The sequence below is a fragment of the Vipera berus genome (genome assembly GCF_964194415.1).
Source record: "Vipera berus genome assembly, chromosome: 2".
Classification (NCBI taxonomy): Eukaryota; Metazoa; Chordata; class Lepidosauria; order Squamata; family Viperidae; genus Vipera; species Vipera berus.
The window spans coordinates 195,409,767-195,426,110 of NC_138203.1; the positions used below are offsets into that span (position 1 = coordinate 195,409,767).

The 16,344-nt window shown below is 38.1% G+C and overlaps 1 protein-coding gene across 1 annotated transcript in view; it reads left to right on the forward strand.

The window, feature by feature from the left end:
- Positions 1-448: 448 nt before the first annotated feature.
- The window catches only part of PPP2R2B (protein phosphatase 2 regulatory subunit Bbeta), a gene marked incomplete at its 3' end in the record, with an annotated part of 274,612 nt that continues 258,716 nt past the window's right edge, over positions 449-16,344 (forward strand). Inside the window, exon 1 of the mRNA XM_081321463.1 lies at positions 449-536. Coding sequence (XP_081177589.1) covers positions 458-536 — 79 coding nt within the window. The 5' untranslated portion in view covers positions 449-457. The remainder of the gene's footprint in view (positions 537-16,344) is intronic.

The following is a 16,344-nucleotide window of genomic DNA, read 5'->3' on the forward strand; positions in this document are numbered from 1 at the left end:
TCGCCCTTCGCTCCAACACCGGCGCCCTGAAATTTGCCGTTGCAATTCCCAAGGCTCTTTCACGCCCGCGCAGTGGGCCGACCTTCCCCGCCAAAAGAGCTTTCCAGGATTATTATCACACGCAGTCCGTCCCTGGTTGCTTCTGTGTATTTTACCAGCGGGAGGGACTTAGTCAGCAAATCCTACTCGGAGGAGCTTTAGCCAATGAGGAACCTCGCCCTGCTTGCTAGGGGGGCTTCGGAGTTGGCGCTGGACGCCTGCAGAAATGCGAGGCGGTTCTTTTGCTGGGGCTGCTGGCAAAATGGGGTCCGGCCAGAGAGGTGGTGACTTCGCTCGCTCGGCAATTGGCGGGATGCCGTAGAATGCATCCATCATGTAGCCTCGCCTGCCCAGCCCCATGGATCGGGAGGACTGTTTACCCCTCACTTTTGCATAAATCCACCTCTGCCGCTGGAAGATGAAATGCTTTTCCCGCTACCTGCCTTACCTCTTCCGACCTCCCAACACCATCCTCTCTTCCAGCTGCCACACAGAAGGTACCGAGCGGAGAGGAGAAAGGCAGGCTGGGTGGGACGCGAGGTTAGGGCGCCGAGCCGAGGGGAGGGGAAGGAGGGGAAAGTGGGAGGAGATCGCCTTTGGCAGCCGGTGCGTGACCGGGCTTGGCAGAGAGCTAGGGGTGGGGTGGGCTGGGGGTTAAGGGTAGGGTGGAAATCTGTCCGCGATCGGATTTCGGGAATCTCGGTTTGGCCTTGTGGAAAATCCGCCCGTACAGGAGAGTCGCCGTTCTTCCATCAAGGTGACTGTGGTGCACGATACTACTACCCTTCGAAGAGGCTCTTCTGGCATTGGCTGCTTTTAGGCGATCACGTACAAAGAGCTTGTTTTTAAGTTTCATGGGCTCTGACTGGTTTAGGGTTTGCCCAGAGAAGAAACCAAGAGAGAGGCTTGCCTTCCCGTGGAAGCAATCTCGTTCGGTCCGTGGAAAGCGTATTTTACCCCGTGGTTGTCCCTCATCCTTTGGAATCTGGTGGGCTTTTTTTGCGGGGGGGGGGGTTTAAGATCTCTGCCCTGTAGAGGTGAGATCAGCCACTGCATACAGTACAGTAAGTTCTTAGGAAGATTTTACGTGCTAAGGAGTAAAGGTAGGCTTATCGAGGTACAAGGGTTGGCAAACATCCGACTTTTGTGTGTGTGTGTGTGTGGCAATTTTTTCGTTCTGGACTGGTCTGCATGATGTTTACAAGAGCAACATCAGGCCTTTTTTAATGAATTATCCTTCATTCACAGTCTAAGAATTAAATGTAAAAGCTTACAGAAAATAACACCGAAGCGTTATTCCCTCATACTATAAAAAATTGTCGGGTAGAGGCATGGTACAAAATCCTGGATCTATAATTAGTGAGCAGTAGTATAGAAAAGTTTCCAAAATGTAAGCTGTGTTAATTTCTATGTAAATAAATCAAGTGAGCATATTGAACAAGCTTAAATAGGACTGTGATGCTGCATGTTAACTAATTAAAATGTAAAACTGTAGTTGTCTACAGAGCACATTCTAATGCTGAGTTGTCATTAATCTATATATTTTAGATCAAAACTCATTTTAGTTTGGCTCAGTAACTTAAAAGATGGGAGAAGAAGATAAGATAGGGTTTTAATTGTCCTCATAACGGCCAAAACATTAAAAAAATGTGCTTGGAATTGGTTCACTTGGGATATAATGCACATTTAGTAAATTTGCCATCAGGAAATAGGCTTGGATTATGCTTTCCTGCCTTTCATTTGTACAAATAAAATATTTCTGCAATAATATGTTCTGTTTTTACATGACTAATCTGCATCCTATAATTTTTGGCCTTTTTAGAAATATTCCAGCATTGAATATTTCTAAAACAAATACTATTACAGTTATTTAAAATCCATTTGTTTTTAAAAGACACATTTTTTTAAATGTGACCTGGTATGTGACAGGATTTCCAAGCATGTCTTAGTTAACTATCTTGTTTTATCTTAACTTGCTATCATTTCTATTTTCTTTCTCCCTTCTTGTCTCAATTTTCTCATTATTTTGATAAACTTTTCAGAGAAGGATCTGGCCTTTTGACTTCTGTGGCTCTTTCAATCTTTTTAAATCTGATACTGATCAGATAAACTGGATTAGCATATATCCTCAGTCTAACAGAATGTGTAAATTGCAATCCACTTCAACACAGCAGGGTACATAATTAGGGAAAGAAAATGAAAAAGCCATTAATATTGATATTGCTGCAAAGTAAAGAAATTGCCAGATATTGACACCTGAAGGTAGACCTAAAAATATACTAAAAGAAAACAAAAGCAATATACATCTCCCGGTGAGATGGGCAACAAATTAATAAATAAAAAATAGTACACATGAGTATTATTTAACTGACCTGCTAAAGGAGTGGCAAGGAGGAATCCCTTAAAACAGAAGGTAATCAGCCACCTATCCCTGTGAAGAGTACAAGTTAGTTGATATTTCTTTCCTTTTGATGCTAAAACAGCAAACAATAGGAGAATCCAAAAGATGTGGCCACTTCTAAATTTGGTATAGGAAGTAATTGGATATATTATCCCTTGGATTCTTTGTTTATAGTGTGAATTTCCCTGAGCTTGTATGAAGTCAAATGGCACTAAATAAAATAAAAGGAATAGATAATAAATTCTATCAAAGCAAAAAAAGTGAAGCCACTTCAATCTAATCTAACCAGCCAAACATAGGAGAGAAGCAAATCAAAAATCGTTGTCAATTATTTCTGTAATTGATATGTAGGATTACATACTCTTCTGAATTCCAACAGTTGGCCCAATATTTATTTGTTTATTTAAACAATATATGTGGCTATTCATCTCATTACAGTACTGTGATTCTGAGTGGCTAACTTAAAACCAGAAAACAGCAAAACAAATCAATTAAGAAATTACAACAGTCAATCGCTATATCGTATGCCAGAGATCCAAACAGTTGTTTCTGTTTTGTAATTGATAAGAAACAATAAATTAACAAATCTCCCCTAATACCAGGTACAAATGCTAAGGGAGGGAAAACAGGTCTGTAGTCCCTTATGAAAGACCAACAGGGCCATTCTGCCCTGTAGGAATGCTGGTCTACAAAGCAGTTGCTACAGTGGTGAAAGCATAGTTCCTGAGTCTCAGAAGATGGCATTGCTTAAAGGAAGATACCAGGAACATGGCCACTCTGTCAGTGCTGGTGGGGTGAGCCAAACAATCTGAGATAATAAGTTCCACTAGTAACCTGGCTCTGTGCCATGTAGACACTAACCATCATCTTGAATTGCAATGTAGAAGCTCATTGGAAGTCAGTGTGTATTTTTAGAGAAACACTCAGAACTGCTTGCCCCATTACATTCTGAACTAGTTGCAACTTTTGAATGTTCTTCCAAGTGGAGCTCCATGTAGAACAGGGGTTTCAAACTGCTGGTCCTTGGGCTGGTTGCATCATACGGAGGCTGTGCCCACCCCAGCTCCAGCAATGCACGTCACGTGACACGGTGAGTTTGACATCTGTGATGTAGAACATTCTACAGCAGGGGTGGGGAACTTTGGCCTTTTTATGACTTGTGGACTTCAACTCCAGAATTCCTGAGCCAGCCATGCGAGTTGAATTCCACAAGTCATAAAAGGACCAAGGTTCCCCTCCCTGTTCTACAATAATTGGTGTGGAAGATGATTAAGCTTTGCATAATCATGAGTAGGATCTCCTCATCCAGAAACAGATGTTATTGGCTCAAATGTTGAATTGGGCAAAGGCCCTCAATGGTTGCGACTTGCTTCTCGATGCCCTCTTGTCATCCAGAACTGAAACTGAAACCCATTCTTCTCTCTCCAGACTTCCAAATCTCTAGGCATTGGGAAAGAATTTTGACACATACTTGGTTGATCTGGGGCAAAAATTTAGGTTTCTGTGCTATGCTATGCTATGTTTTACATAAAGTTTGTTGCCACAATTGGTTGTCTTTATGCAGCATATGAAACCATTGTTGATATAATCAAGTGGATTTTTATTATTTGTTGTAATATTTTTATGTTATTGTATGATGGCTTAGTTACAGTATTCTATTGTAAGTAGCCTGGGATTCTAGGAGGAGGATGTGACATATAAATCTGGGCATAAATAAATAAAAAATACAAAGTTGCACTCTCAGATTAATAATATTTTTGAAAACCATCCAAAGATTTTCTGTGAATTTGACATGATTTTGACTGGTGATTGATTTGGCAGGAGTTGCCAAATAATTTGCATCATTTGTATAATGATGATGTCATAACGTGAGATAATTGTAGATTGTGCCTGATGCACATGTTACTCATGTTTTTTTATGTGGTAGAAAAAAATATGCTGATGTTGGTTTTGTCCATTCATCCTCATGTTTGGCATCATCCATTAATGAGGAAGGGCCATTTCTTGTATTGTCTTTGATGTCAGATTTAAAATAGTCTGGGCTTTTCTCCAAATTCAGAAGCCTTTTCTGTACAGAATTCTGTGAAAGGAAAGTGTATATTGGGTTAATCTGAAATATTTTATGTGTTTTGAAGGTGCAACATTTTTCTTTATTTTAATAGAATGTTTGGCTTTTGGATGCAGTTATCATAAAGTGATACCAGACCAAATAATAAAGTAATACGGTCACATGTCTTTGATAGTGATTGCTTTGTTTTGCTCCATCTGAGTGAACTTAATTCAAATCGTGATGATGATTATCTTCATCCCAAAACTATGCCCCAAGACAGGGGTAGGCAACCTTGGCTCTTTTATGACTCGTGGACTTCAAAACTCCAAGAATTCCTGAGCCAGCACAGATTTAGGCACAGCTGGCTCTGGAATTTTGGGAGATGAAATCCACGAGTCATAAAAGAGCCAAGGTTGCCTACCCCTGCCCTAAGACAATCACTGCACATGCATCTTAGTGGAAGTCACACATTTGGGTAGACCTGAAAAACATAATGATGGCTTACTGCTTACATTACAGATTTTTGTGTGATGATTGTGAAGTTATAGAATTCCACCATTGATTGCCAAACTTATGAAAAAAATGTTGTTTTATATTTTATTCTATATTTCTCACTGGCACAATCAATTAAAATTATGAAAGAACATAGAGAGCCAGGGTACTGTAGTAGTTAAGAGCTTGTACCTAGAAGATCCAGATTCAAATTTAACCATGTCCACAGAAACTCAGTGGGTAATTTCAAGCTAGTAATTTTCATGTAGACCAACATTTCTCCATACGGTGGTCTTGTGGAGGAAAATTAGAGGTTGTATTTATACAGCCTTGAGCTCCTTTAGGAAAGGTAGGCTATAAATTTAACAAATAAATAAATAGATAGATGATAGATATTAACTTGCAGTGTTCATTGTAGTGAAAGATTCCATAAATCCACATGGTTAAATTGTCTAGATTAAAAAAAATTCTAAGAGGCAAAGAAGTATTCTCAGATTTAGTTGGAGTTATCAAAGGGTAATACTTAAAATGTCACGGCTGATGGGTTTGTTTCAACTGTGTTTTAGTGACAGTCGAATACACAATTTAATAATTTCTTGCAAGTTTATGAGTTTTAAAGTTGTCATAATTGTTGCTTAAAATAGCTTTTGAATTGTTCTTGAATGCAGAAATGATCTCTTATTCACACCAAAAAAGCACAAATGAAAATACACAAAATAACTCTAGAATAATTGGAGTTCTAGGACTAAATTATTTTCCATTGAATAGAAAGGGATTTCCTTTTGAATTAAGATACATAGGGTTAGGAGCACCTAATAGCAGGGACTCTTTGCTCAAATCCAGCTTGTGTACTGTTGTGCCTATTCCTAGACTGGGTGGCAATAACTCCTTAGCACATCCATGGAAGTTTTATTTCTAAATTAGTAACAGATATTCATCTATTATTTGCTTCAGCTGCTTCTGTGGCATGCTTATTTCTTAATTTTGAACATATGAGTTACTGAGAAAGGACTTCTGAAAAAATGCGGCATTAAAAAACAAAACATATTTCTCTTGCATTAATGTGGAAAAATCTTATCAGTACTGGTACATTTATATTCAGTGGTCTTTAGACAAATATCTGTATGGACAAAATCCAAGTTATATGAATATTCAAAAGTAAAATAATGCTTGGACAAACTAATGCCAAACAGCTGCTCAAATGAATAGACGATATTCATAAATTTGCTTTCCATTGTTTTCCACTTGTAGTAACTGTCAATAATTGGATCTTATAATATAGCCTTTTTATTATTTCAATGTGGCACACCTGGAAAGAGCTAGAATAGCACTATGTAGCTATAGAATGTATTGCCAATGTATGTGACCCCATTCAGAGCTCTGTAGTCTTCAATTACATGGCTGTAAATTCACTCATATAATCAAAGTTCTATAAAGTTCCTAGTGCCCTTAATAAGTGCATGTTGCTTGTCTAGGTTTGTAAGAGTAATTGAAGAAACAGGAAAAAAAAGAAAAACATATTTAAATTCAAAAATAGTAGAAAGCTCTCGAGAAAAATTTGCTCTTTATGTAACAAGGAAACATTCCTGGTGCCATTTTATAGCCAACAGATTTTGGATAATAATTCAGTCAAGAAGAAAGAAAGAAACTGGCTTTGTAACTTTAACTGTGGTACTGGCCTAAATCACACAACATAATGTTTGGGGACTTGGTGGGAAAAAGATTCAAAAAAGTCAAGATGGTGGATGCAATTGTAATTGAAACTCCATTCCTTCTTAATACGTATTATATGCACATAAAAATGGGTAGGGCTTTTCACGATCATTTTAATGCTCTCATGCATAATGCTATTTGTGAATAAATTGAAGGTGTGAATTTAACAAGTTCAGTTTATTTAGTGAATAATAGCTAAACAGTTACTTAGTACATGTAAACCTAGTGACAGTTTTAAGAGGGTTTTATGAGAAGAAAATAAAGCAAATTATCCCTGCAAGGCTATGCATATAGTGAACCCATGTTTGTTTATTAGTTTTATATCCCACCTCTTATTCAGGAGCAGAAAGCTTGGTAGAAATAATGAGAATCAACTCATTAGTCAATAAATTGATGTCAAGAAAATGGTTTACTTTTAATTTTAAATAACATTTTCAGCTAACAACTTTGGACTTGATTAGCATAAAATGTTGAGCAGCTTAGAGAAGTTTAACATTTTTTAAACATCAAAATTATTCTTCCCCAGAATTTTTCTGACATATTCATGAAGCTGAATTCTATTTGAAACAATATTTATTCACTGAATTTCTGGAATATTCTAGTTTAAAAAGAAAAATGTGCTCTCACATGATAATAGATGTGTTAATAACTGCTTAGGTCACGCTGGCTTTTTTTTTTAATAATGTTGAGGAAATCATCAGATGGCAGGAGAAATAAGACAAAAAAGACATTATGTCCAATTAGAGTTACAGCTACTTTTGCAGCAAAATTTAGGGAGTTTAGATGAAATGTAAAGAACTAAGAGCTGTCTTTAATTTATAGAGCTCCAGAAGAATGGAAATAATGCTGTGGCATTTCAGCTGGCAGGCCTTTTACTCAAAAGACCCTATTTCTGATTTTTTTTCCGTAAGGGAGGGTACAACAGTATTCATGCTTTCTTAAGTTGTCTGGGAAAAAAGGAAACCTAGGCAGCATTTTAAAAAAGTCAAATTGCTTTCCACAGTGAATTCTCAGTTCCTGGGTAAGAGCTTTACATGGCAACCAATTGAAAAGTTTTCTTTATTCACCTGCCAAGAAAGAAAAGACAAAAGAATAATCAGAAACAAAGCTAGGAGGAATTAAAATATACCTCAGGGTGTCTTGATTTCCTGCCAGTTCTCCAAAGCTGGTTAGAAGATGGGTTCACTCACTGTACTACATCTAAATCAAATTCTATAATGATTTAATACGACTGACTTCTATGCATTTCTCCTGACTCAACACTGATTTCTGTTTAGCTTTTAACTAATTTATAGTAGAAACATGAAGCATTTAACTTAACTTGGGTCCATCAGCTAAAATTTACATTTAAGTAGTTAAGTAAATACTATTTTAAAGAGACGGTGCACAGCAGAGTGACAAGCAAAAATCTAGGTGGCAAAGAGATACTGACAGTTTTAGTGCTATTTTGTGTTTAGCCACACTTTGGCAGCCCAGATCTGAGAACCTTGGTGTCTCATCGTTGAGAGATTTGGATTAGATCTGGAGAAGTTCATATTCAAAGCCCTCCTTAGTCATAGAGATCACTTTGCCAGATATTATCTCCTAGTTTATCCACCTGATAATATTATTGTGAGAATAAAATAGTAAATATGTTATTTTGAATTTCTGAAGGAAGGTTGAAATATATATGTAATGACGATATATATATGATTTTATTTAATTTTTTCATCACTGGGTGTGAAGTACGAGGAATTTAAAGTTGCATTAATGCAGATATCTCTGTAGTAGCTTTAAATGGCTTTGAATATAAAGGTAATTCAACACTTATTTGGCATGTTTAATCACAATGAAATGGCACAGCATGGACATTGAATTGTGGTAAAATTGTGTTCAGAAATATTTATTTGAAGAACTACTTTGAACCTGGCAAAAGAAAAGGAATTTCAGAGCTACTAATTGGGTGTATATACTGATTACTCAGCTTGGAGTTTTCAAATTCTCAGTTTCAAGAATATTATTTAAAGATTCTCCTTCTTAAATGTAGTTTTAAAATAGGATGTCCTACAACTTTGTGTAATTATTTAAATGAATCTGTGAAGGTTGTTATAAGAATGTAATTACAGGAAATAATCTTATTCCAAAAAGTTAGCTTTGACAGGGTATTATAGCAAAAAGAGAATGTACGGTAATGGTACTGAAAATTTTTATTATGGCATAAGCTTTCATTGGTAGGGCTGGAATTCATTCATTCATTTTTCGTATTTCTTAACCACCCATCTCCCTTAGTATTAATCAGTATTAATCAAGTAAATAGTTTGGCAGGTATCTTTATGCATATTAACATAGAGAAGAATAAAGATGTAAATAATGAGGACAAAACATATGACTTCTCTAATATATCTATGTAGAGGCAAAATGTAAGTAAAAGAAAGATTACTAAGCAGAGTACAGCAGCTACTAGAATTACAGTGATGATAAATACATACCTGAGTTGCTTTAAACAATGTACTGTATTTTGAATAAAGCTACCTTAAGAGCAACATATAGGAAAATTCCAACATTTGACCTGTGCCTCTTTATAGTGTTCCAACAAAAAATTGCTTTAAAAATAAGCCTAGTAACCTATTTTGTAAGTTTATATAATATTCGTAAAATTATCTTAGCTTATGAGATTGTTACTTTGATACTTTTAATACAAAAAATGTGTTTTTTGGAATAAGTTCCAACCTGGTGATTGAGTGGCAGGAACCACCCTCTGAAAACCAGGCCAGAATAAAGATCTAGGCAAGACAAGAAGAAAAATACTTTTGTTTTAATTTAAATTTAATTCAAATTAGCATTATTATACCATATATATTTGAATATTTTCCTTTCTATTCTCCTGATATTAAAATTTGTTGACAGGTTTTAGAAGACCTGTGAAGAGTGCCCTCAGGATTTTTGAAGGGAATACTCGAACATGCAGACTCAGACTTGGCACTAAGTTTAGAGTAAATAAACAAACAAATCAATTTTAATCTAAATTTATTTAAATAAATTTACATACTGTATATATACATAGTAATAAATAATATGTATGTATATGTATGTATTCTAATTGAGTTAAAACATAAATGTGTATATCTTAATCTGTCTTTAAAGAGCTATACATGTTCATTTTAATATAATTTTTAGTATTATGAGCTTCTTCTGTTAAATAGCAGATTGTTCCTTGATATCAGATCAATTGATGAGAAATCTAAGTTAAAGTATAGTCTTGTGCTCAATCACTGTGTTAACTACTTCAAGAATGCATTCCATGAAGGCTCAGATGTATGTAGATAAGTACAGGAAGAAATGAGAAGTTTCAACTGAAAGATAGAGAGCTGAAGGTTTCTGAATGTAAAAGGTTCAAAATAAAACAAAACTACAAATGATAAAAGAGAGGGTAAGAAGGAAGAAAAAAAGGGAATGAATGTAATAAAATACTAGGTTGCATAAGATAAGCATAAGATGTGCATATGGCATGCTGATCAAAATGTCAAGGAAAGGCCCAAACAGAACACCTAACAATAACATTATGTATCTGGAGGGTGTCAGTGAATTACATGTATCTCCCAGCTGATGGGATGTAGACAACAGTATATTGCTTTGCAAAATACTCTCTAGATTAGAGCTACTACCATGTTTTCCCGAAAGTAAGGCCTACCTGAAAATAAGCCTTAGCTTGATTTTTGGGGGTGGGCCTAATATAAGCTCTATTCCAAAAATAAGCCCTAGTTAGGGAGCAAGGCACACACTTAAAAATCAAGCTAGGGCGGGCGTAAGGGTGTGGATCTGTCCCACACACCCCGCATCCACTTACCTTGCAGTCAGGCCTTTCCTCGCCGTCCCACTTCTGCGGCTTCTGTAGCTATGCCTGCATTTCTCGGTCACAGGCCTTTCCGGAAGGCCTGTGCAGCCAAGAGCCGAGCTATGGGTTGAATCCATAACTTGGTACTTGGCTGCAGAGGCCTTCTGGAAAGGCCTGACTGCAAAATGCTGGCCGGAATACAGCTGCAGAATGAAGCTGCTCCTTTGGCCCCAGAAGAAATGGATCTGCTAGGCGGGGCTGTCGGTGCTGGAGGCGAGTAAGGCTAAAACATATACGGAATGGTTGCTGGAATTGGGAATGTCTAGTCTAATGAAAAGAAGTACGGGGGTGTGTGACATGATAGCAGTAATCCAATATCTCAGGGACTGCCACAGAGAAGAGGGAGTCAAGCTATTCTACAAAGCCACCTGAGGGCAGGACAATAAGCAACTAAAGAAAACTAGCGAAAGAGAAGCAACCTAAAACTAAGAAGAAAGTTCCTGACAGAACAGTGGAACAACCTGCTTCTAGAAGTTCTGAATGCTCCAAACCTGGAAGTTTTTAAGAAAAATCATTTGTCTGAAATGGTATAGGGTTTCCTGCCTGAGGAGGGGGTTGGACTAGACAACCTCCAAGGTCGTCGTCGTCATCATCATCATCATCATCATTATATTATTATTATTATTATTATTATTATTATTATTATTATTATTATTATTATTATTATTATTCCTCCAAAATAAGACCTAGTACCTCTTTTGGAGGCAAAAAAAACCATGGTAGGTTGAATAAGGTAATGTGAGAGTATACCATAAATCTGGGCCGTAGTTGTGCTTATCGCATCCTGATCAAAATGTGCCAAAACTGATCCTGACTTTACAGTTATCAGGGAATATTTGAAGTGTATTGGTATTCAGGTTATCATAGTTTACACTGTCTTTAAAAAGTTTCATATGAAAGTTTTAATTGATCAAAGCCATGATGGGTGGCGCGGATCATTATTTATAGACCCATCTGTTGAAGTAGTGCACATATCAATGTAGAGGTAAGAAACTGCTTAGTGCTTATTTTTCTAATATACATGCTTATCTTACCATGACTTTATTTGTATCTGAGTTTGGAGTGCTTGATAGCTACCCTGTAACCAATAATCTGTTTGTAATTTGAGTCTCTTTGTTCCTGTAAAGTACATATTGCCTGTGGTTGATAGTGGGAGCTGTTTTGCCTTGGCAGCTGTTGCTAACGTATCCTTTGTGTGACTGACCAGGCTCTGAAGGTCCTTGCAAATAAATTATTTTGGATATTGAGTATTGGGTTCATGGTCTCAACTGAGTAAATGAAGAATTGGGATGAACCTTGCTGCAGAAAGAGTTGAGAAGGGAGACAGAGCAGTGACATTCATGAGTTTTCTCTCCAGCAAGCTAGAGGTTTAATTATGAATGAAATGGCTCAAATTTATATCAGGAAGTATCAGTTAGTGTGGTACATATGAAAGTAGGAATCTATAGGATTAGTGATATTTGCATATTATGTTCCAGTAAATAGTAATAATGGAAGAAATAGATACAGGTTGTAGAAAGAATTATGTGTCACTCTGAGTGACTGCAGTCCAAGTATTCTAAAAGGTGACATGACAGAATGAGTGAAAAGAAAACAAGAAAAAAATATTGTTATGACTGGTCACAAAATCAGCCAGAAGTTTAGACTGGATTTGGTATTTTTGTCCACCTACCAAATTTTTCTCAAAAGATCTGAGACAGAATTGCTGTAGAATTGGGACTGCCAAAATTGCTGTAGCTGGGTGGTCATTGTTGTTGTTGTTGTTGTTGTTGTTGTAGAATAGAATAAGAATAAGTATAATAAATGGAATTAGGAATTAGGAATAGGAATAGAATAGTTGGAAGGAATCTTGGAGGTTTTTTAGTCCAACTCCCTGTTCAGTCAGGAAACCCTATAGTAGGGGTAGGCAACCTTGGCTCTTTTATGACTCATGGACTTCAACTCCCAGAATTCCTGAGCCAGCACAGGAATAAAAGAGCCAAGATTGCCTACCCCTGCCCTATACCATGTCTGATAAATGGTTGTCCAATCTCTTCTTAAAAGCTTCCAGTGTTGGAGCATTCACACTATACAAATAAAATTAATAATAATAATAATAACTTCTGAAGACAGGTTGTTCCACTGATTAATTATTCTGTCAGGAAATTTCTTCTTAGTTCTAGGTTGCTTCTCTCCTTGATTAGTTTCCATCCATTGCTTCTTGTCCTCTGGTTCTTTGGAAAATAGCTTGACTCCCTCTTCTTTGTAGCAACCCCTGAGATATTGGAACACTGCTATCATATCATCCCTCGTCCTTCTCTTCATTAAACTAGACATACCCAATTCCAGCAACTGTTCTTTATATGTTTTAGCCTCCAGTCCCCTTTGTTGCTCTTCTCTGCTTTCTAGAGTCTCAACATCTTTTTTTACACAGTGGTGACCAAAACTGGATGCAGTATTCCAAGTGTGGCCTTACCAAGGCATTATAAAGTGGTATTAACACTTCACATTTGTCCATTGGTGTCTTTTAGCATACCAATTTGAGGTTTGAACCTCCTGAGTTCATAGATCTTTTGAAAGATTTCCTTGTTTTTCCATCTGTTTCCGTCCTCAGTGTCTTTGCAGATGCTATTGAAGTACTATTTTTTTGCCTCTTCTAACAGCTTTCTGAAACTCTTTGTTAAGTTTCTTTCTGAGATTTTTGTCTTTCTTGGCTTCTCTTCTTTTTCTGGACAATTTCCATGGTTTGTTTTCTTATCTTCATTTTGGTGGTATCTTCACATTCAAAATTAACCTTTAAGTTCATTCCATAATACCTTTCCCATCCTCTTGACATAGCACACAGCAGGACCGGGGGTGTACGTACAACATGGTTAATAAAATCATAGTTAAACATTATATTAAAAGTCAGTTTAATATATTGGATAAATCCAGCCAATTATGTTTTATATGATAAGTTGTAGCTTAACAAACCTGGTTAGGTAAAATATATGAAATTATTCAAGTTTCCTATCTTCTTTTGCCCTTGTGGGATCTGAATTCTCTTGCTTAAAATGTTTAAATCTTTGTACTGTACAGTTCTTACAAGCTAATGAACAAGTGTGTGATCAGAGGGAAGTCCTGCTATATATTTAGAGAAATAGCTGGTGGAGCAGTTTTTCAAGCTGTTACAGATGTGGTGTACAAATCCATCTCGCAGGAACTCTTGCCTGAGGTGTAACTTTTATTTCAAGTGCTCATAATTTGTCTTTTTTAAAATTACTGCTTTTATGAATCATTTTGGTAGTGGAATGGCAGGTATTTAAATATTTATGATCTTTTCATTCCAAGACTTGAGCATAAAATACTAGGGAGGAGCTTAATAAATGGACAGAAGCCAGTTAGCTGAATGAATGTTAGGAAAATACAAGCTTTCCTTTAAGGGTCTTCAGCAAATGGAGACATTGGCAGTTCAGAATAATTTCTCTGGGCTTAAAAAGCACAGCATCAGTTTCTCCTCAGGCTGCTAACCAGGATAGGACATGCTTTCATTATCCCTTCTAGGAATGGATAGAAATTTAGAAATAGGCCACAGCTGAGGCTAGGGAATACAGGGAAGACTTTTTATATTTAAAAGAATTTGGTGAAAATAAACAAAGCAGATCCATTCTTTGGTTGGCCCCATTAATCTTATAGATTAGAAGACTATGATGTTTAAGTCATCCAAAGTCACAAAATCCATAATATTTGTTAGTATACTGAATAAGCATCGTTTGTAAACTATGGGTTTATGGCTGGTTGTATTATGCAAGCCCAACCACTTGTGATTATTTTGGTAAAACCTGGTTCTCCAACTTGTAGCCAGCCTTATTTTCTTAAATGCAAAATGAGTCTTCATAATTGATATTCATATATTGTTTTAAAAGTACTTCAAAGCATTTTTGCCCACTCTTCAACCAGCAAAGCTGCCAGATTGCCTTTGGGCTGTTAGAGTCAAAATAGGAAAGGGAGTTATTGAATGGGGATGGTTATAAAAGGCCTATTAATCAAAACCACATTTCCTCAAAGACCGACCCATGAAATGGAAAGTGATTGGTGGTTTTTTTTCCTAACTTAGGCAGGAGCAATAAAAAAGCAGAGCAATGTGTGAGGTTATAATAACTGCTGCCCAGATAGAATACCTGACCATTATAGTTGCCAAAGTTGAAGAGTGGATTGAAATCTGGAAGCAGATTCTTAAGCCACTTTCTTCATTTCCAGTCAATTTTAGCTGAATGACAAGCAATGTAAGGCTGCTGTGTGGAATAACCCTCAGGTAATATCAGTGGGAATAACACAATGCTGAACAGCATTAAGGGCATCTTATTTTTTGGTGCCTTCGAGTTGATGTTGACTCCTGATGACTGCCTAGACAAGTCCCTGAAGTTTTCTTGGCAAGATTTCAGAAGTGGTTTGTCATTGCCTGGTTCTTAGGGCTGACAGAGAGGAACTGGCCAAACTAGCCAGTCTGGCTTTGTTTCCTAAGGTAGGATCACAACTTATTGTCTCCCAGTTTCTAGCTTGATGCTTTAACCACTAACCATTGACAAGTTAAGGAAAGAATACCGAGGATGCATGTATCATGCCTACTCTAAAGTACCTTTTTTGCTTCAGATCTGGAATGTTGTGTATACCTGTTAATCATAAAAACAAATTAATTGTCCTACCTGCAGCTGAAGTTGGATGTAGGCAGAGAAATAAGTCTTTGGACTTTATTGACTTGATCATAAATGAGCAAGCAAGTAGCAGAGAAAGTAACAGCAGATAGAGAGTTGTAAATCAGATGAGGCATCTATGCAGTTTATATGTTATTTGTAAAGCAATTTGTAAAGCACCAGGTTTCCGGGTGCTACACCGGCCTCGGGCTCAGGGTAGGGGTGGGGGAGTGGCTGTTGTTATGAGGGAGACCTTGTGCCCACGGGAGGCCACCGTTCCCCAGATAGTCAGGTGTGAGTCTCTCTTTTTGAGATGCGGCCCTGGTGCGCAGTTGGGCTTGCTGCTGGTGTACCTTTCGCCTAGTCACGCAGCAGCAGCCCTGCCTGAGCTTCTCGATGTCCTCTCTGGGTTGGTGATTGAGTTCCTGAAACATATAGTTTTGGGGGACTTCAATCTACCATCTCTGGGAGGATCATCTGAGTTGGCTCGGGAGTTCATGGCTTCCATGACGGCCATGGACCTGACGCAAGTAATTTCGGGACCGACTCATGAGGGAGGCCACACCCTTGACCTAGTTTTCTTATCTGGACGGTGGTTAGATGATCTTGGTGGGGGCTCCCCAATTGTTATGCCCCTGTCATGGACCGATCATCATCTCCTGCGGCTGGTCTTCCGCTTTGCCACCCCCCGCCGTGGGTGTGTGGAACCTATCAAATGGTACCGCCCCAGACGCTTAATGGATCCCCAGAGGTTCCAGGCGGCACTGGGGTCCCCACCTGCCTCCCTTGCTCACAGCTCGGCAGATGCCTTAGTGGAAGCCTGGGAAAGGGCAGCCACTGAGGCTCTTGACCGAGTTGTACCCCTGCGGCCCCTGACCCGGTGCAGATCCCGTCGAGCTCCATGGTTCTCCGCGGAGCTCCGGGAGATGAAGCGTCGGAGACGGGGCCTAGAGAGCGGTTGGAGATCCAGCCGATCCGAATCCAACCGATTGCGACTAAGAACCTATACTAGGTCTTATCTCGCTGCGATAAGGGAGGTGAGGTCTAACCACTTCGCCACCCTTATCGTGTCCGCAGATAATCGCCCGGCCGCCCTGTTTAGGGTGACTCGCTCCCTCCTGAA